This window comes from Ostrinia furnacalis, unplaced genomic scaffold (assembly GCF_004193835.3).
Source record: "Ostrinia furnacalis isolate ACB-3 unplaced genomic scaffold, ASM419383v2 OfSCF3116, whole genome shotgun sequence".
Taxonomy (NCBI): Eukaryota; Metazoa; Arthropoda; class Insecta; order Lepidoptera; family Crambidae; genus Ostrinia; species Ostrinia furnacalis.
Window position 1 is genome coordinate 327,666 of NW_021133355.1, and position 22,471 is coordinate 350,136.

Below are 22,471 nucleotides of genomic sequence, written 5' to 3' on the forward strand. Positions count from 1 at the left end.
AAGAAATATTTATTGCAACAACTAAAATATCTTTCATTATGTAAACAATAATATTATTTTACTGATAAAGAAATATTTATTGCAACAACTAAAATATCTTTCATTATGTAAACAATAATATAATATCCATACAGGTTTTGGCATACAAAATAATAGACATTTAAAAAAAATCTAAGGTTTATTTATGTACACATTTTCAATCACTTGAATAAATACACATCCATGAAACACCAAAAACATTGTGTTTTATATCAATAAAACTACAGAAATTGGTTGAGTTGTTTAATGTTCGATCTTAATTGATTTAAATATTGTTTCTAAAAGTATACTATTAAATTATTTAAGCCCTAAGCCAGTACATTCCAGCGCGGAGTCGTGTGTAGTCTGGGAGACCTTCAGTGGGTCCAACGGCAGCGACAGCTGGACAGCGGTCGTACAAGTATTTGTAGCAAACATCACGGACATTCTGGGCAGTGACACTGCTGATGCGAGCATCAAGCTCATGAATTGGGATACGGCGGTTGTAGCACAGCATTTGGCGACCGATGTCTTCGCAGATGGGTGTGGTGCCATCGAGCTGCAGGAGCATGTTGGTCTTCAATAGGTTCTTTGCGCGCTCAACCTCACCCTCAGTGACTGACGTACAAAGCTTCATCCATTCCTTCTGAATGTTGTAAACCATGTCTTCAATCTGCAAAGGCTCTGACACAAAGTAGATTCCCCAGAGTCCGGTATCCTTGTAGCAGGTGTTGAACGACTGGAAGCTGTGGCAGAGGTTCTCAATGGCCGAGGCGCGGGCGAGGTAGGAAGCGTTGTTGCCGCCACCACCCTGAGAGCGGTCCCAGGCACCGACTAGAGTGTTGGCTACCATCAGGGGAATGTTGTCAGCGTCAGTCCAGCCGGCACCTTCAACGGCGATGGCGATGTGCGCCAGAGGCATGGAGTCATCACGGACACGGATTTCAGAGCCAGTGTAACGGCACGGCGCAAGGTCGGGGATGTCCATGGCAGTGTTCTTGAGACTGCTGAAGTGCTTGTTAGCCAGGTCTACAAGCTTCTGGTGTTCAACACCACCGGCACCAGACAGCACAATGCGGGCGGGCTGGTAGTGAGTCTTGATGTAGGTCTGAAGGTCAGCTTTGGAGATTTTCTTAATGTTCTTGGTGGGTCCAAGGATGGTCTGGCCTAGTGGGGTGCCTTGGAAAGCGGTCGCGTGCAGGTGGTCAAACACAACCTCTTGAAGGTTGCTCTCGACGTCCTGCATTTCGCGGAGGATCACACCTCGTTCTCGTTCGATTTCGGGTTCAGCGAGTGACGAGTTCTGGATAATGTCTGCAAGGATTTCGACGGCGGCTGGGACGTCGTTGGCGAGGCACTTGGCGTAGAAGACGGTCTGCTCCCGGGATGTGTACGCGTTAAGATGGGCTCCCATGTTTTCGACGAGAAGTTCTAGATCGGTTTGGGACCTTTTACTCGTGCCTTTGAAAGCCATGTGTTCGAGGAAATGCGCAACACCATTGTTCTTGGCGGTTTCGTACCTCGAGCCAGCGTCGATCCAGAGGCCGACTGTGGCTGTGGCGGCGCCGGAGTCTTCGGAGGCAACGCGGATACCATTATCGAGGACTGTCAGCCTTGTCGGTGGTACGTTGACCAGCGCCTGCTTGTATCCGACGGCCGTCGCTAAGCATCTTACCTGATTGCCCTGTTTTGAGACTAATTTCAAAGTAGTTGCTACTTTCAGCATTTTGTATTGATCCTTGCACCACTTAATATAAAATTTTACTCGCTGTTTTACGTAATATTTTACAGGCAATAGAGACTCGAGCTGTCAAAAATGGTAGAAAAGTGTTTTTTTTTGGCAGAAAAATCCTTGCCAGTATACTAGCTATAAAAAAATGAGTTAAAAAACTTTGTTAAAACAACTTTGCTTCATTCTAAAACCAATTCTACGTTATAAGGAATATAAGGCTTACCTAGAAAATCAACCGCTTCATAATTTATTTGCTTGCAGTTTGCAGTTGCTTCAGTCTTATTACTGCGATTAATAAATGCAAGAATCTACTATTGTCTCTTGTATTTTAATTATTGCAACACCAACATTCTTGTCACGTCAAATTTATGTCCGAATAACTCTTAACGCAAATTTTGCTTAGAGAAAAAAACAACAATTAAAATCTTACATAAAATAATGAACAATGAAACGCTTTGCTTTGTTTAATTTATTTAGAAATTCAGGTTATTTCAATGATTGTATAAATTTATTTAAATTAAATGATTCGGACTGCTCTGCGAATTATTATCTGTGACTCTTGCGTCATCCTGTAACGTTCCGTTCTACACGTATTCAAAAATATTTTTTTAATCATTTCGGCATTTTTTTATTAAATCAAAGTAATAGTACTAGTGATAAATAGATTTAAAAATTTATTGATTATAGTATAAAATTTTTGTTTAAATTGTACAAATAAAGCTTTGTATATTTTTATGTGAATAATATACAAAAAAATNGGTATACGACTGTACTCAGTGTTGCACTATCAAATGCGATTGACGCGCCTCTATGCCAGGGTTTTTATGTTCCTGGTCAGGCTATAAAACAACTTTGCTTCATCATTCTAAAACAAATTCTACGTTATATGGAATATAAGGCTTAACTAGAAAATCAACTGCTTCTTAATTTATTTGCTTGAGCAGTTGTTTCACTCTTATTACTGCGATGAATAAATGCAAGAATCTACTATTGTCTCCTGTATTTTCATTATTGCAACACCGACAAAAATTGTCACACGTCAAATTAATGTCCGAATAACTCGCAAATTTTGCTTAGAGAAAAAAACAACAATTAAAAACTTACATAAAATAATGAACAACTGAAACGCTTGGGTTTGTTTAATTTATTGATAATTTCAGGTTATTCCAATGATTATCTAAATTTATTTAAATTAAATGATTCGGACTGCTATGCGAATTATTATCTGTGACTCTTGCGTCATCGAGTAACGTTTCGTTCTACACGTATTCAAAAATATATTTTTAATAATTTTGGCAATTTTTCATTTAAATCAAAGTAATAGTACTAGTGAGTGATAAATATATTTAAAAATTTATTGATATAGTATAAGATTTTTGTTTAAATTGTACAAATAAGGCTTTGTATATTTTTATGTGGATAATATAGAAAAAAATCAATATCTGCCTCTTATAACGGAACGTATACCTCGTTGATGGAAGAAATCATTCATTTCCATTCATTTTATCGCACGTAATTTCGTGAAAATAACACGGGAGCAATATGTGTAGTGGCAAGTTTATAATATTAAATTTTGTTAAAGACTTTTGGGATAGCGTGTGCCGGTAGATAGTGGATCGTTAATTTGTTACCGCAAGATGCTATTCAAAATTTTGTCTGTGATTTAGTAAATTCGTCATGACTACAATGAAGAATCCAAATTCATCGTCTACTAAGTTAGCTGCGCTCCTCAGCCACGTCAAATACGAGCACCTGGTAGCTGGTATATCAGGTGGCGTGACTTCTACATTGATTTTGCACCCTTTGGACCTCATAAAAATTAGATTCGCTGGTGAGTTTTTTTGTCATTTTGTATTTTTAAATACCATGTGAGTGCAGTCTCGTGATTAGAAGGTTGAAACAATGGAGCGTTTGTGATATTATTGTGTTTATATAATGTATAGATCAATACAGTAGGAAGGATGGCTGAAGTCAACCTTGAACTTCAAAGTGAAAGTAGACTGTAGAGTGCTGACTATACTTTGTTTACATTGTCATCTGTGATGCCACAGCTAGTGTTATTGCAACATAAATAGCTACTTTATTAGTAAGAAACTTGAATTATAATAACAAATTACTGATTACCATAATCAGTAACATTTAATGAAATTTCATCATAAAATAAATACCACTTTCTTAACATTCTTAACTCCTCTAAAAGACCATCTTTACTCAAGACTTTAGATAGTATTCTGACTGCTATTTGAATGATTTTATTAGATAACTAGATAGTTATCTTTTAGTAATAAATACTTTTTTACTTTTACTTACTTTACTAGATTAAGTTTTAGTGTCTCTCTAACTTTAACACGAGATGAAAATGTGACTATGATCAGTAGCCATACCATCTGTCTTCTGTGGTATTTTATGTTCATGTGTCGTAACCAGCATTGGAAGTTTACTGTCAGTTATTCAAGGTGTTGATTTCTTCATCCTGGTTATGCAAATGTTAAATACCACACTAACACCATGCCATATTACTGAGTACATAAATAATAAACTTGCTTGTCATGTTATTCTTTACACCATGTCTTTTAGTTAAGTTTTAAAGTTTATAAATACATTTATATTTTACATACATTCTAACATCAACTAGTATTTGGTCTTAGTTTATCTGTCTAATGCAATAGTAATGATAGTTTGCATTAGAGATAAAAATACCATAATATTATAGTATTTACATAATAATTATGTATCTACATGTTACTATATCACAAACGGGAATAAATACCATTTTTCTTTAATTTGGCAGATGCAACAATGACTTTTTGGCAAACTGATGATTTTATGAATTTGTTCACAAGTCTAAATGAAACTTGACCAATATGCCACTAATGGGCCATTTGAAATAAGTAATATACCATTTGAGATCCATTTGTAATGAGAACACTTACATTGTTTCAAAATCTTTTAACAACTCATTATGCTTTTGATGAATCACATATTTTAGTCTTTGTTTAATTGCTTTCAATGTTTTTCAACACATGAGTAAAATACATAGTTATTTATAAATGACTAACTTCATTTTATTTATCCTGCAGTGTGGTCAAATATAATTTTCTCTTCTTCACCATGATTATGGAAAATTTCATTTATGATTTTTGGTAACTTGTATGTTACTTCAAATCTAGCATAAATGATACACCACACACTATTTATAGAAAATCTCTGAAAGATTGAAATGTTTTTATGTTTATCTTTGTGTTAGACAACTGCTGGTTTATTGTCAGAACTTCCATGTTTGTTGACATACCTACCTAAATTTTTATGAAGACACTAATAAAATAATGTCTTAGATAGTTTTTTACTGAATAATATACTATATAGATGCCATACTATTTAGCTCCTAAATGTTATACCAAAACTTTTGCCTGATGTGCCAACGCTTCTGAGAAACATTATTATTGTATTAGTTTTTTTACCCTGTTTTATTAAAACTAATTTGTTTCCAGTAAACGACGGCAGGACCGCGACAGTGCCGAGATACGATGGGCTGGGCAGCGCATTTGTTACAATAGTTAAGAAGGAGGGCTTCCGCGGACTGTATCGGGGTGTGACCCCGAACGTCTGGGGCTCCGGATCGGCGTGGGGTTTCTATTTTTTATTGTAAGTATTATTTTCTACAATACAGTTTCTTATGATATTGAATGAGTCGTGCTTGAGTCTTTAAAAAATCTTAACAATGAAAATTGAAAAACAATAACTAAATGATTGATTGGGCAATGAAAAGCTTTGAAATGGCCTACGAAAAACTCAACATTTAAAAGCTTTTTGACAAAAAATATCTCAATAGTAAATTGAGAGATTTTTGACAAACTTGTTATGATGAGTGTTAAGTTAAAATATTTAATGCTCCATCATAAAGATGTCCATAAATCATTTTATTAAGTGTAATAATTTATTATCTTATGAAGATTAATTCTAGGTATATTACATAGCTCTTATAACACTCTTATTTGGGACTGCCCAAATCTCACTCAATAAGTGTTTTATATTCCCTGAGAAACATCCAGTAAAGATAAACTAATCTCGACGTAATATTAAACAAATGAGATAAAATACGATAATAGAGCACACCCTCGAACAAACGCACTATATGAAAATATTAATTTCACTTATTATTACGTCACAGGTCATTATCAGATAATTATTTTAGTGTTGTTATTAAAATACATTAGCTGTGTTATTGTCAACTATTAAAAATCACACACATCATGAAGAAAGCTAATTTGTGTAATTTATTTTCTAATGAATAATTTAATTATAATGAAGAATAATGCAGTTTTACTGGTATATGTATGTGTGTCAACGATTTATATTTTCTACTAATAACACACACTTTTGCCTACTTAGATATAACTTAACATCTTGGTGTGTAATTTTTAAGCATGGCTCAAAAATAAAGAAGCACTTTGTGTTAATTTTGCATATTCTTTCTATTAATATAAAAGAGGAAACTGATGCAGACTGATTGAAGTCATGTGACGCCGATATGCATTTGTATATTTTTATTCAAAACGAGAAATAAGAAGTAGCTTTGCAAAACCGCAGTCAATGGGACGAGTCGTCGATGTGACGTCAAGTCTACTTCGGTGGTAGATGAATTAAGTACTGAAGCATCGAAGTAAGGTTCTCTTCAACTCGGGTAATTTTCAACAACGCCGTCGCCTGACGGATTTGCTGAGAGTCGCTGCTTTCTCATGTTTTAGACTGTTTTCCTCAGAAATGTTTTATAAATAATATCAATAAAAAACCCTTACTTTTCCGTAGCTACAACGCAATAAAGACATGGATACAAGGCGGGAACGCGCGGACTCCCGTCGGTCCCGGCCTGCACATGCTAGCGGCGGCCGAAGCCGATGTTCTCAGTTTTTATTTCGTTCGAAAATTGATATAAAATGGCAAAGGCAAAACCATTATTCTTCTTTTACGCTTCTTTAAGAACGCAATAGAGCGGGATCGCTCGGACCCTCCTTGGTTTTTGTGCCTCGGTTCCGTCCTTCACATGCTAGTGGCAGCAGAAGCCGGTGTTCTGTCTTATTTCGTTCAAAAATCGTCAAAAAATGGCAAAGGCAAAACAGCATTCTTCTTTTTTTCACAGCTACAACGCAATAAAGACATGGATACAAGGCGGGAACGCGCGGACTCCCCTCGGTCCTGGTCTGCACATGCTAGCGGCGGCCGAAGCCGGTGTTCTCTCGCTGCTGATGACCAACCCCATCTGGGTCGTGAAGACCCGCCTCTGTCTCCAGTACAGCGAGGAGCACTTGACGGATAACAAGCGGTATAAGGGCATGGTGGACGGCCTGACCAAGATCTATAGGACTGAGGGCATTAGAGGACTATATAGGGTGAGTAAACTTGTCTACTTTTGTTTGAACTACTATTACGTTCCTACTATTATCTTTCTTAGATGTGCAGTCACAATATGATGAAATCTATGATCAGCAATGTGATTGATATGACTCAATCAGCATGACGTCCTACTCCGAATTTCGCAATCATATTATTTTCGGGTAATCGCGCTAATTTAAAACCTTAATAGCGTATCCAAATATGGGAATAATTATATAAAGCTTTTTACACTAGATTCCTGGGAATTAAACCTAGGACCTGAACCTGAGTCGATAGATTCTCTGAAGTTATATGCTATGCTTAACTCTATGTGAGATTGTCCAAAGATATTTATTTAAAATTTCCATTTGATACTGAAGTGTAGACGATAATTTAAACCTGGTCCGCATTAGCTAAGGTAGCAGCGCATGCGTTTTTTCTTAATCATAGCATGAATATGAACTTTGTCTTCAAACCCAAAGTCTATAAGAAATGTTTTCTAGCAATGACGTTCTTTTTTTCGCATGCGGCATTAAGACCTAACGGTTCCATAAATTAATGGCGGCAGCTGTGTACAAACAGCGCGCAAATCACCTATTCTTAGCGGTCATGCGCTTGCTCAGGTTACGCGATCACTTCCAAGAATGAAGAACGACCCATATTTGTAGGCTACTTCGCTTTGGGTAGCACTTTTCTTCTAAGTGTATTCTAAAGTTAGGGAAAGAGAGAGCCTGGTCTAGTTTAATGCTAGTTTATGACCATAGTATGACTACCAGCAACTACCCGTGGATGTCGTCGTGAATATGCGATCATCAGGCCTCCCCCCAACCCGTCTAGTAGGGGAATTGGGGAATGTATGTCAAATTCTCCCTTACGGGACTATTCCTATCTTTCGTTCCCGCCGCTGCAACTCCTGTGTAGCCAGGGTCTACAGCCGGACTTGTGGCTGCACTGCCAATAAAAACCCAACCAGTGAAGGTTACATCCTCCTTTTTGTCTCTTGTAAATGAACTCATGTTTAGGATCGGTTTAGCCATGCGAGCAGGAAGCAAATTGGGAGAATAGTATAATTACTTCGTGACACCGACACTGTTTACCGGATATACGTACTTTTTGGGCATATCAGACATGCTTGGTTAAAATAACTACATAAGTTGCCATAGTGCTCTGCTATGCCATCGCCCGTTCCTGAAAGAAACTTAAAAGACTTCATTTAAGGTTTTTTTTTGTGTTTTGACTGCTTTTATAAGGCTTTATAGAAAAATTTAGAACATTACTAGTCTATATCTCGTACATATTGTCAATAAGTGCAATGTGCAAAATCCCAATGTTGATACAAATGCATGTGTGTTTAGCATTAGTTATCATATCCAATGTTTGCGATCCTTTAAGCTAAACTCGCCAAGTGTTTGGCTTGGTCATTGAAACTATAATATTATCACGATCGCCGAAGCAAATCTCGAGTAGTTTTTATCTTGAATAGACATCTTTTATCTAATATCTTTTAAAACAATGGAAATAGTTTCATTTGATAATAAATAACGTAATGTCAACATTATCATTCTTTAATATTACAGGTTTTCGTAATCAGACGTGACGTAAGCACTACGAGTATGTCACGTTTATTTTTGCAAAAATCATAACACAGTTGACACTACTGTTCTGATATCTATAGATAAAAATGACTGCGTTGTCAAATTAACGAATTGATCGATTATTCGATAAACTGGATAGGTTACATAAAATGTGTTGTGAACTTGAAATGCAATGTCTTTCTCTTTGTTTATAGCCAATTCAGATTTAAGATAGTATGAATCCATCTTAGAGAGCATGGAAGAAATTCCTAATTGACTAAATTGTTGCCTTTATTAGGTAGGTAATTAATTTATGATTACATCTAATATTAATTCTGATATTCTAATTCAAACTAACTGCTGAATTCATAATTTTATAACAACTTTCCTTTAAGACTCGATTAAACTCGAATTACTTATAATACAACAACCATATTATTAATCAACCAATTGATAAAGCAGTGGTTCAAAGTTTAGAGATAAATGCTTTGAAGTTCAATCACTTGACTAGTTATTATTCCACGAAAGACACGCCCATCGATCGAAAAACTCGTATCTATCGCTAGCTGCGCCCACGACTTCGTACGCGTGAAAATAGTTTGAATAATATTTCCCGTTTTTGCCAATGACATATTATATAAAAACATCTTAGGTTTTTGCAACATTTTTCTTTACTGCTCCGCCCCTATTGGCTGTAGGGCAGTGGTTCTTAACCTTTAAGTCACGAGGGACCATTTTACCAAATTTCTGTCTTGTCAGGGACCACCTCATAATCGGTCAAAACCAGTTTGACTGTAAAAATCAGTTAAAAATGGTTTTGACCAAGGTGTGCAAGTGCACTTCGTGGACCACTTGGAATGCCTCCAGAGACCACCAGTGGTCCGCGGACCACCGGTTAAGAACCACTGCTGTAGGGTGATGTACTTCTTGAAATTAGCGCGTTCAAGCAAATAACCAAACTCTTCAGCTTTATAATAAGTAGAGATTACTATCTACAGGGTGTTAGGTAAATGGGTATATGAGCCGACACTAGCCCATGTTAACATGGTCATATAAATGGTATGGTGAAGTCAGAAAATTGATATCTTCATTTTAATTATTTTAATTTCCATACAAATCGGATTTTATAAAAATTATTTTGTATGAAATATAAAAAATTAAAATGATGATATCAAATTTCTGACTTCACCATACCATTTGCCTATATATGTGTCGGCTCATATACCCATTTACCTAACACCCTGTATCTATTACAAATAATAGATGTTATTTTTCAACAAAAATTAAAAGTGACGGTCGACTGTACATTATGCCATGGCATAGAAATGATTCATATAAAATTTTAATTGAAACTTTTCTCTAATTTAACAGCTGTATAGTTTCCAGTGGAAATAATTGTTTGTTTCAATGACTAGAACGCAACGCCTTCCGGTCTGCCTTGACCTGACGATAATATAGGCTTATTGAGCTAGTTTCAGCCCGTGGCTTTATCCGTGTTAGTAGGTATGTCACAGAAAGTATTTTCAAATTTAATATTTATTACTCAGACTACAGTATTAATGGTTTTTTTTTCAGCAAGTAAATGTGTTTTCATCCATATTGGTTCAGTGGTTTAGTCGTGAAAATGTGACACAGACAGATCTATCTTCGCATTTATATGTCCCTATTTTATGATTACGTATGTTATTTGCACTTAAATGTTAAAATTTTTATTTAAAGCCTACCGTTTTATTAGTAAACATTTCAAAGTTCAGAAGTTTAATTACAGTTTTGAGACGGAACCAGTTAAATTGTTATGATATTATAAATATGTATAGCAATATAATTAATGATAACAGTGGATATAATATTTACTTACTTCTGCATATCAGTCAGAGTTCAAATAATAAGTGTTTGGAATGCAACACACAATACAATTACGTAAGTCAACCGCGAAGTGATTTAGTTTATTATTATGCCAATCACCTACCTAATGGTTTGTTAATTAGGTGACTGCCCTTTGTGATAGGTACTGTTCCACTTTTAAAACTTAATTAATTATTCATTAAAATATAGTCAGCGTTACTTGACACAGATTTGTCTATGCCCTTAGTGACGTATACGTAAGCATGTCTAAACATAATTTTAATTGAAAATTGAAATGTTGAGATCATTGTGACAGGTTTTTAAAATTCTTATGTTTGTCTGATTAATTTCAATGCGGGTCCAATGACAGTTTAACTTTACCCCGAGACAAACTTGCGCTTCACTGGTTGTGTTTTTATTGGCGGTCAAGCTTTAGATCCTGGCTACTCAGNCGAAGTTATCCATGAAGCTATAGATAAAAATGGAGGCCCCACTCCGAATACCTACTTGAAGCACAACCTTTGTATCACTATCTCGCTCTCTGTGGGCAGACTCTCTCTTTCTAAATAAACAAAAAATATAAATTTGCTCAATACTACAGTTCACACTAAAAAGAGAGGTAGGGCCACAGGGAGCGAGATAGATGTAAGTAGGTATTTGACTCAAGTTTTTGTTCCAAGTTTGCCCTCCATTTTTATCTTTAGCTTCATGAAGTTATCGCTGGAAAACTAAACAAAGTATCGTATAATATTTTTTATTTAAAATTAATCAGTAATCGGAATAAGTGAATACTTACAATAATATCGATTAAATTTACAGATTATTGTCTATGACTCACAGGTTACGGCACTGATGTGTCAGAGACAAGTCATAGACAATATGGAGATAACACATGATTTTAAACGTCAAGTCAATTTGACAATCTCACAAATTTTCATCGTCCACGTATTTTGCTAAAATAATTTGTTTCAAAGATTGATTTCAAACTTGTATAAACGTGAAAATAAAGTTGGTTTCATGGGCTTGTTAAATAATGTGTATGATATTATGAACACGTAAGTGATTATGGNTTCTCAATTCGGTATTTTTTAGAGTTTAATTATGAAAAAAGGGACTCAAGAAAACTTTACATAGAGTCGCAGTTTGCCGACCCCTGATCAACTAAATTTAAAAAATATCTCAATAAACAACACATGAGCTGTTAGTATCCTTCAAATACTTCCTTGTATAACAGATCTACAAAGACCGGTCCTGCGCCGCTCGTATCCAGGCATCTCCCGCGACCTTCAGCAGATCGTCGGTCATGTGAGAGGCCTGCCCACGCTACGTCTTCCGGCTCGTGGACCGGTCTTTGTGGAAATCCTTGGGGGAGGCCTTTGTCCAGCAGTGGACGTCTTTCGGCTGAAACGAACGAACGAATAACAGATCAATGTCGTTCTTTCTTCCAGCTACGCATCGCTCCTCTCAGACATCAAACGCGAGTACGCAACGCGCCGCGCTCGCGTCGCCGGCGCGCCCACCGCTGCAGCGCTTAGTGCAGCCGCTGCGAAGCATCAGCGCGATCATTGCACGTTAGCGCGCGCCGCGTGTTCGTTACTCGCGCACGCGTGCAGAGACGAATGCGCGTTGTACTCGCATCTGTTTGCGAAAGTGTCGCCGGAGCTTGAGTGAGTACTTTAGACTAAGCCTGGTCCGTGAGCCCGTAGAATTTGCGAGTGTGCGAGCGCGACAGCAATATAATTACACGCGAGCGATAAGGATGGGTAGCTTGGGGTCATTGGACAAAATTCTACGTGCTCACGGACCAGGCTTTAGTTTTAGCAGTAGTATAGATAGGTACCAGTCTTCACTACTTTGACATGACAACAAAATTCTTGTTAAATGTTACTATAGGGGTCACTTAAAAATTAGGAATTGATGGTGAAAACACGCATAAGTAGTTTAGGCAGTATCGCCTACCGCTGCTGCGTTTAGCGCGGCCGCCGCGAAGCATCAGCGCGATCACTGTACATTAGCGCGCGCCGCGTGTTCGTTACTCGCGCACGCGTGCAGAGACGAATGCGCGTTGTACTCGCATCTGTTCGCGAAAGTCTCGCCAGAACTCGAGTGAGTACTTTAGACTAGTTTTAGCAGCAGTAGTATAAGATAGGTACCAGTATCCACTACTTTAGGCACCAGTGTCTAAGTAGTTTCAGCAGTAGCGCCCACCGCTACTGCGTTCAGTGCGGCCGCCGCGAAGCACCAACGCGATCATTGCACGTTAGCACGAGCCGCGTGTTCGTTACTCGCGCACGCGTGCAGAGACGAATGCGCGTTGTACTCGCATCTGTTTGCGAAAGTGTCGCCGGAACTTGAGTGAGTACTTTAGACTAAGCCTGGTCCGTGAGCACGTAGAATTTTGTCCAATGACCCCAAGCTACCCATCCTTATCGCTCGCGTGTAATTATATTGCTGTCGCGACTGTGTGACGGGCGCCCGCAGTGAGTGTGCGAGCATACCTTCGAGAAATTCTACGTGCTCACGGACCAGCTTTAGTTTTAGCAGTAGTATAGATAGGTACCAGTGTTCACTACTTTAGGCACAAGTGTCTAATGCCGGTTTTCACCATCAATCCCTAATTTCTAAGTGACCCCTATGACAACAAAATTCTTGTTAAATGTTACTATAGGGGTCACTTAAAAATTAGGAATTGATGGTGAAAACACGCATAAGTAGTTTAGGCAGAAGCCCTCACCGCCGCTGCGCTTAGTGCGGCCGCCGCGAAGCATCAACGCGATCATTGCACGTTAGCACGAGCCGCGTGTTCGTTACTCGCGCACGCGTGTAGAGACGAATGCGCGTTGTACTCGCATCTGTTTGCGAAAGTGTCGCCGGAGCTTGAGTAAGTATTTAGGCACTAGTTGTAGTAGTATAGTTAGGCACCAGTGTCCACTACTTTAGGCACCAGTGTCTAAGTAGTTTAGGCAGTAGCTCCCACCGCTGCTGCGCTTAGTGCAACCGCGAAGCATCAACGCGATCATTGCACGTTAGCGCGCGCCGCGTGTTCGTTACTCGCGCACGCGTGTAGAGACGAATGCGCGTTGTACTCGCATCTGTTTGCGAAAGTGTCGCCAGAACTCGAGTAAGTAATTTAGGCACTAGTTGTAGTAGTATAGGTAGGTACAGAACCACTACTTTAGGCACCAGTGTCTAAGTAGTTTAGGCGGTAGTCCCCACCGCCTCAGCCGCCGCGAAGCATCAACGCGATCATTGTATCGCTGCTCGCGCATGCGTGCCGAGACGAGAGTAATTTAGGAACAGTGTCCATTGGCTTTAGATGTGTGGAATAGCAACAAAAATTATTGTTTTAGTAGTATAGATAGGTCCACTACTTTAGGCACCAGTGTCTAAGTAGTTTAGGTAGTAGTCCACACCGTCTCAGTCGCTGAGACGAGAGTAGTTTAGGCACAGTATCCACTGGCTTTAGGCATTAGTGTCTATTTACTTTAGGCACTTCAAGCTCTGGATTCAACTACTTTAGGTACTATACTAGTGACCACAGTTTTATGCTGCAGCGGCGCGTTTATTGCCATACGCGTTTATGGCTACGTAGGTCAAAATCAAACCTAAAGCTGCCACCCTTGGGTGTGGAGCGAGGTGTTGGAGCGGTGAGCGACATACAAATCCACCAATAGAATTGCATAAAATCGTCGCTGTTCTTCAGTGGACAGGGACTTGCAAACTATTTAAAAATACATACAAAACCAGTTCTATCATTATCTGTAGTATAATAAATTAGATTTATTTAGACATGTGTCCCTCGCTCTTGCAGGGAATACCTGCAGTCGCTTTGCAACGGTCTTTACGAGACGCTGCGGCCGCACATCATCCACATCGTCCACCTGGAGACCCTGGCCGAGCTGTGTGTCATCCTGCGCGTCGAGATCATCGAGGAGCAGGTCAATAACGACCGTGAGTGTTCTATTCGATCAAATTCGTTATTTTTTGGCACAAATTATACAGGTTTCTGCCTTACACCGCCAGCTCGAGCAATTAGCCAGTGATCAACATCACGGCCTCCTACTAGGTGGACCGACGATCTCGTAAAGGTCGCGGGAAGAGCCTGGATGCGGGCAGCGCAGGACCGTGCATTGTAGAAAACCTTGGAGGAGGCCTTTGTCCAGCAGTGGACGTCATTTGGCTGAACGAACGAACAACATCACGGACCGCTCTTGCAGTGATTAATACTTAGCATACTACTGTAGTTCCTATGCAATCGCAGCTTGAAGCTGTCCAAGCTATATTTATAGCGAATTAGCGGGCCTAGCCAATGTTGCGAGTAGTTACGAATCAAAACATGTTTTTATTTTTCGTCTTATCTTGGTCTGGTCTAGACATCTCACCTCATAGAAAGGCCGAAAGTGAAAGCGAGTTTCACCCGAAATCCTCAATCATAGAAGAATTGGCATTCTTATCTCCTATGGCCAATACACAAAAATGCGAGAACTGCCCAGAAACCTCGCGATTATCGCTGTGTCTGAACCAGGCCTAAATGACCTGATGCCAATGATTGAAAAATCATTTTTTCTGTGGTTTCCCAGCGAGCCTGAGCGCGCTAGGAGCGACTGCGCGCGCGCTCCTACAAGACGCGCAAGAGCGCCTCGTGTTCCGCGCGCACGTGCATTTGCGCGCCGACGTGCTGCACTACCGACCCGCGCCCGGCGACCTCGCCTACCCCGACAAGCTGGAGATGATGGAGGTAAGATGGAAAAGAGGAAGCTCCTCTCTTTCCTGAAGCACAAGTGTACCTCTCCTGCAGCACATGTGTCACTCTCCTAAAGCACAATTGTTCCTCTCCTGAAGCACATGTGTTCCTCTTCTGAAGCACATGTGTTCCTCTTCTGAAGCACGTGCGTTCCTTTCTTGAAGCACATGTGTTCCTCTGCTGAAGTACATACATGTGTTGTTTTTCTCCTGAAGCACATGTGTTCCTCTCCTGTAGCACATGTGTTTCTCTCATGAAGCACATGTGTTGTTTTCCTGCGTCATAGCTATAGTGTACCTCTCTGTTTGTTTTTTGTGTTTTTATCTACTGTGAAGATAAATCGCTTTATTTTTAGACAGATGAACGAATACTTCCATGAATTTCTCAATAGATTATACATACAGATCTCTTCAATATAATAATAACAAAATCTATTGATTTGTTTCCAGCAAATCGCGCTCTCAATCCAAGAGCAGAGCCTCAAACGGAGCGATTCCCGCAATTCCATGGTGTCAGACATTTCTGCGACGTCACAAGAAGTGGCTAATATCAACGTGGAGGCTCAAAGACGGCCGCAGGCGTCGCCGGCCGATCTCCATGGCATGTGGTACCCGGGCGTTAGGAGGACGCTTGCAGCTCTATCCAGGCTGTACAGGTGATTATTTCTAAAGCCCGGTCTGTGAGCACGTAGAATTTAGTCCAATGACCCCAAGCTACCCATCCTTATCGCTCGCGAGTTATTATATTGCTGTCGCGACTGTGCGACGGGCGCCCGCAGTGAGTGTGCGAACGCGANGTGCCAACACTGGTTCAGAATAACTTAACTATGACTAAAACTGAGCAGGATAGATAGACCCAGGCAATTACTTTTTGACTATCTTGCTTTCACAGAATTGTGAGTTTTGTGATAGCGCACGGATTGTAGTACAAAAGGATAGGTAATTATTACATACTTGAGTTGTAAAGACCACAGGATACATCTTATTTAGTTTGTATTAAGGACTGTGTAATCGGATTTATCGGATGTGCTGTCATCAGGACATCGGGCAGTAACTAGTTTACCGCAGATACTTATGTAAGCCAGTCCTATTTTATGCAATCCATGTGCAACAAAAAACTAGGGCATTCACGTGCTCCCGCTCTACCTTCTAAGAAACCTTCCTGGTCTACTTTCTAAAGTGACCATGGAAACTGAGCAACCTTAGTACCGTGGAATAGGGGTGAAAATAAAGTAAATATTAAAATTATTGGAAACTGGTAGGCTCTGGAGATTTTATGACATGAAATAGGGGTGAAAATAATATTTAAAAAATATTCGTCGACATTTTGTACAATGCTGCGCCATCCAGAACCATACTAAGTAAAGTATTGCTACCAGACAACGGATATACACAATACACATCCTTGTTTTAAGGTCAATGTGCTGGTATGGAACGTAACCTTATTGGTTAGATATTTCCATATAGATATAGAGAGATGCCAACTAATGCGCTGAGTTCGAAACTTAGTGTCGCATTATAAACTGACACACACAAAGTAATCAAAATATGTGCTTATTATCCACTGCAGTATCAGTATTTAGTAGAATAATCTTTAGTACTACGCAAGCAATGTAAACTGTTTACATTATGACCTCTGCAGCAATGTGTTCTGTTTTTGGGCATATTGCTGCGACACTGGCCCCGCCCCCTTGTCACATCTCCCTTTAGTTTCTGTGATCTGTGGATATTTCCATACTACATTGATGATGATGTCCAAAAATCAATCATGCATGTTTTAAGATTAAGATAACACATCACATTCTGTGTTATGCAAGAGTCAGTAGGAATTCGGTGGAAGGTTAATATTGGTTTGCTTTATATTTGGGGTTTTTTCAGCTGACATGGGAGTTAATATTTTACGGTTTATACATCGCCGAAGAGCCGATACCATGATGTGTTCAGACATGAAAAACAACTTACAAGTTTGAAATAATATTTTTTGGTCATAACACAGATGTTATTTTGTCCAAAAATAAAAATATTTGTGTCATTTGCATAAATGCATAGAAAATACCGATCACGTGATATTGTTATCATATTTTATGTTAATTAGTCCACTCACTCGGTCTAATTATGCCAGATAGTGTTTTGTTCACTAAAAATAGGACGCAAACGCGTGTTCTATTCTTCGTTTTGTTTCGCTGCATGTAAAAATAATTTTAATTCTATATTGTCTCTATAAATAGGTACTAAAATGTCCACACATATTTAGTTATTTTCATTTACATATTACTTCCATACTTATCTACATATGGCGTTAGTCTGGAAGGCTAGACTAATTAAGTAGCTATTGTATTGGCCTTTGTACATGTATGAAAGGTGTTATTATTAGCTATTAGATTACTAGAGCTGTTAAATCAGTATGAACAAGTATGAAAGTGCGCACATTACACCGATTTAGTAACGGCCGATTCCTCATACAAATTCGAAGCCGGCCAAACTATCGGCCGGCTTAAGCCTAGGCGCAGACCACCGACTTTAAGTTGGCCGATAGTTGGGTTGGGCAGTAAATCAGTATGCACATGTATGGAAGTGCGCACATTACACCGATTTGGTATCGGCCGATTCTTCATACAAATTACAATCGGGCCCAACTATCGGCCGACTAAGGCCAGAACAGACGGTGAAACGCAACTGCTAGTTACTTTTGAGTTGCATCTAGGTTGCTGCAATAGCGTCCGTTGAGAGACCACACATGACGCGACCAGTTTAAAACTTTCAGTTTCAGTTTCATTCATCAGAATGTTGCAGTTTCGTTGCATTTGCGTTTCACCGTCTGTTCTGGGCCCAAAAGTCTGTAGTCTGTGGCGAGCCTATATCTTGTCTTAAGTTAATCTTAGATTTGTTACTCTCAAATAACTCTGAGTCTAATTAAAAACTCAATCAGGAATATTTAGGGCTGGTTTAATAAAACTTTTGGTTAAATAAATGGTGTATCTTTCCAGGGTTTCGTGCCAGGCATGTTCGGGGTGTCCCACGGCGCTCTGCAGTTCATGACATACGAGGAGATGAAGAATCGCTACAACCAGTACAGGAATCTGCCAATTGATATCAAATTGGTAATTAAATATATAATTACAATATACCTAGTCTGCCCAGACCGCTGACCGATTGCCCTTTCAAGATCTCGCTAACGTTCAGAAGTCGTCCCATTGAAAAGCAGTTCTAAATTCGTATTCACAAAAGTCATTTTGATAGAACTGGAACTACTCAATAGGATCGCATTCAGCGATTAGTTGTCGTTGAAGTTTTGTTACGTGAATAAGGCTACTACTGGTCGAGAATGTTGTTCATACATGGTGCGGGTTGCGTTAACTTTGACCTGACGGCAGACCGCATCTAGTGTCGCAAGGTTTAAAATATTAAGTATGCAAGTGAGAAAGCTTTCTCAAAACTCGAGTTAAGTAATTTGAATTTAAATATTCAGGTCAATCACAGACTTAAATAATTTATTGAACGTATATTCATTCACTTAGTATCAACCCTTTCAAACGAAGGTCTTACATTCAATTTTTACCATAAATATTTAAAATTTTCCCAAATAAGGATTTTAAATTATAATCAGCGAAATATCTAGTAAGAAATGCTTCTTGATTTATTGAAGATAAAACAGAATGCAGATAAATTAGCGTAGATTATTTATCCACTAATCGTTCTCTGATTACGTAAAATAAACCTAGCTTCAAAATAATTGTAATTAAAATCATGTTTCCCCATTAAACTACACTTACCACTTGCCAATAATGGCAAACGCGTTATCATAGCCATCTGTTATCAAAATATACACGTTTAATCTTGTTTGTATTAGAGATCAAATCCCTTTGTAGTAGCCTGGTATCAGGCTCTTATATGGGGAGATAACAGGGAAGTCCAAGGTTGAATAACATTGCATTTGCTTTAATATTATTTAAAATACAAACATGGGTTTCTTCTTCTGTACTTTTTATTCAATTACTTACGTTACATTTGTTTCTTGCTGAGAGTCAGATCCACCCAAATGTTTGTTGTGTGTCAGGTATTGTAAACAATAACNAATTATTTAGTGCGATGGCCAAGTCAATATATTTATGTAAAACGTTAAAGATTTCCTGGCCTGGACTTGGTATTACATGGATCTCACAACTTTTTACCGTAGAACAACTGAGTTGCGAGACTTGGTTTTTTTGACAAGTATTGTTTTTGATGGGATTTATATTTACACATTCTAACATCAACTAGTATTTGGTCTAAGTTTATCTGTCTAATTAAATAATAATGATAGTTTGCATTAAATAGATAAAAATACCATAATATTATGACCTAAAATATAATTGTAACTAAAGTACTAATAACCATTAAATACCACAATTTCAACATGTTCTTATTCATAAACAGGAATAAATACCATTTTCCTTTAATTTGGCAGATGCAACAATGACTTTTTGGCAAACTGATGATTTAATGAATTTGTTCACAAGTCTAAATGAAACTTGACCAATATGCCACTAATGGGCCATTTAAAATAAGTAATATACCATTTGAGATCAATTTGTAATGAGAACACTTACATTGTTTCAAAATCTTTTAACAACTCATTATGCTTTTGATGAATCACATATTTTAGTCTTTGTTTAATTGCCTTCAATGTTTTTCAACACATGAGTAAAATACATAGTTAATACATAGTTATTTATAAATGCTAACTTTATTTATCCTGCAGTGTGGTCAAATATAATTTGCTCTTGATCACCATGATTATGGAAAATTTCATTTATGATTTTTGGTAACTTGTATGTTACTTCAAATCTAGCATAAATTATACACCACACACTATTTATAGAAAATCTCTGAAAGATTGAAATGTTTTTATGTTTATTTTTGTGTTAGACAACTGCTGGTTTATTGTCAGAACTTCCATGTTTGTTGACATACCTACCTAAATTTTTATGAAGACACTAATAAAATAATGTCTTAGATAGTTTTTTACTGAATAATATACTATATAGATGCCATACTATTTAGCTCCTAAATGTTATACCAAAACTTTTGCCTGATGTGCCAACACTTCTGAGAAACATTATTATTGTATTAGTTTTTTTACCCTGTTTTAATTAAAACTAATTTGTTTCCAGTAAACGACGGCAGGACCGCGACAGTGCCGAGATACGATGGGCTGGGCAGCGCATTTGTTACAATAGTTAAGAAGGAGGGCTTCCGCGGACTGTATCGGGGTGTGACCCCGAACGTCTGGGGCTCCGGATCGGCGTGGGGTTTCTATTTTTTATTGTAAGTATTATTTTCTACAATACAGTTTCTTATTATATTGAATGAGTCGTGCTTGAGTCTTTAAAAAATCTTAACAATGAAAATTGAAAAACAATAACTAATTGATTGATTGGGCAATGAAAAGCTTTGAAATGGCCTACGAAAAACTCAACATTTAAAAGCTTTTTGACAAAAAATATCTCAATAGTAAATTGAGAGATTTTTGACAAACTTGTTATGATGAGTGTTAAGTTAAAATATTTAATGCTCCATCATAAAGAAAGATGTCCATAAATCATTTTATAAAGTGCAATATACCTAATATCTTATGAAGATTAACTCTAGTACATCATAGCTCTTATAAGATTTGCTTATTTGGGACTGCCCAAATCTCATTTAACAAGTGTTTTAGATTCCCTGAGAAACATCCAGTAAAGATAAACTAATCTCGACGTAATATTAAACAAATGAGATAAAATACGATAATAGAGCACACCCTCGAACAAGCGCACTATATGAATTAATTTCTCTTATTATTACGTCACAGGTCATTATCAGATAATTATTTTAGTGTCGTTATTAAAATACATTAGCTGTGTTATTGTCAACTATTAAAAATCACACACATCATGAAGAAAGCTAATTTGTATAATTTATTTTCTAATGAATAGATTAATTTTAATATAAAAGAATAATGCAGTTTTACTTGTATATGTGTGTCAACGATTTATATTTTCTACTAATAACACACACTTTTGCCTACTTAGATATTACTTAATATCTTGGTGTGAAATTTTTAAGAATGGCTCAAAAATAAAGAAGCACATTGTGTTAATTTTGCATATTCTATTAATATAAAAGAGGAAACTGATGCAGACTGATTGACGTCATGTGACGCCGATATGCATTTGTATATTTTTATTTAAAACGAGAAATAAGAAGTAGCTTTTGCAAAACTGCAGTCAATGGGACGAGTCGTCGATGTGACGTCAAGCCTACTTCGGTGGTAGATGAATTAAGTACTGAAGCATCGAAGTAAAGTTCTCTTCAACTCGGGTAATTTTCAACAACGCCGTCGCCTGACGGATTTGCTCAGAGTCGCGGCTTTCTCATGTTTTAGACTGTTTTCCTCCGAAAGGTTTCATAAATAATAGGTATCAATAAAAAACCCTTACTTTTCCGTAGCTACAACGCAATAAAGACATGGATACAAGGCGGGAACGCGCGAACTCCCTGCTCGGCCCTGGCCTGCACAATTGCACATGCTAGCGGCGGCCGAAGCCGGTGTTCTCAGTTTTTATTTCGTTCCAAAATTGACATAAAACGGCAAAGGCAAAAATTATTCTTCTTTCACGCTTCTTTAAGAACGCAATAGAGCGGGATCGCTCGGACCCCCCTCGGTTTTTGTGCCTCGGTCCCGTCCTTCACATGCTAGTGGCAGCAGAAGCCGGTGTTCTGTCTTTTTATTTCGTCAAAAATCGTCAAAAAATGGAAAAGGCAAAACCATTCTTCTTTTTTTCACAGCTACAACGCAATAAAGACATGGATACAAGGCGGGAACGCGCGGACTCCCCTCGGTCCTGGTCTGCACATGCTAGCGGCGGCCGAAGCCGGTGTTCTCTCGCTGCTGATGACCAACCCCATCTGGGTCGTGAAGACCCGCCTCTGTCTCCAGTACAGCGAGGAGCACTTGACGGATAATAAGCGGTATAAGGGCATGGTGGACGGCCTGACCAAGATCTACAGGACTGAGGGCATTAGAGGACTATATAGGGTGAGTAAACTTGTCTACTTATGTTTGAACTACTATTACGGTCCTACTATTATCTTCCTTAGATGTGATAGAATCTATGATCAGCAATGTGACTGATATGATATGACTCAATCAGCATGACGTCTA

At 38.3% G+C, this 22,471-nt stretch overlaps 2 protein-coding genes and 1 long non-coding RNA gene across 3 annotated transcripts in view; 2 read left to right on the forward strand and 1 right to left on the reverse strand.

Moving 5' to 3' along the window:
* Window positions 1–201: 201 nt before the first annotated feature.
* UQCR-C1 (Ubiquinol-cytochrome c reductase core protein 1) lies at window positions 202–1,855 on the reverse strand. The gene has a single exon (XM_028310801.1). The coding sequence runs from the start codon at window positions 1,742–1,744 to the stop codon at window positions 341–343; it is 1,404 nt and encodes a 467-aa protein (XP_028166602.1). The 5' UTR covers window positions 1,745–1,855; the 3' UTR covers window positions 202–340.
* Window positions 1,856–3,211: 1,356 nt separating this feature from the next.
* Window positions 3,212–22,471, forward strand: part of LOC114357272 (mitochondrial folate transporter/carrier) — a 33,255-nt gene continuing 13,995 nt past the window's right edge. Inside the window, exons 1-4 of the mRNA XM_028310802.1 lie at window positions 3,212–3,581; window positions 5,242–5,395; window positions 6,891–7,140; window positions 18,273–18,386. Coding sequence (XP_028166603.1) covers window positions 3,428–3,581; window positions 5,242–5,395; window positions 6,891–7,140; window positions 18,273–18,386 — 672 coding nt within the window. The 5' untranslated portion in view covers window positions 3,212–3,427. The remainder of the gene's footprint in view (window positions 3,582–5,241; window positions 5,396–6,890; window positions 7,141–18,272; window positions 18,387–22,471) is intronic.
* Window positions 13,541–15,141, forward strand: LOC114357273 (uncharacterized). The gene is made up of 3 exons (XR_003656288.1): window positions 13,541–13,663; window positions 14,354–14,493; window positions 15,123–15,141. It is a non-coding gene; the product is annotated as an uncharacterized LOC114357273 (long non-coding RNA).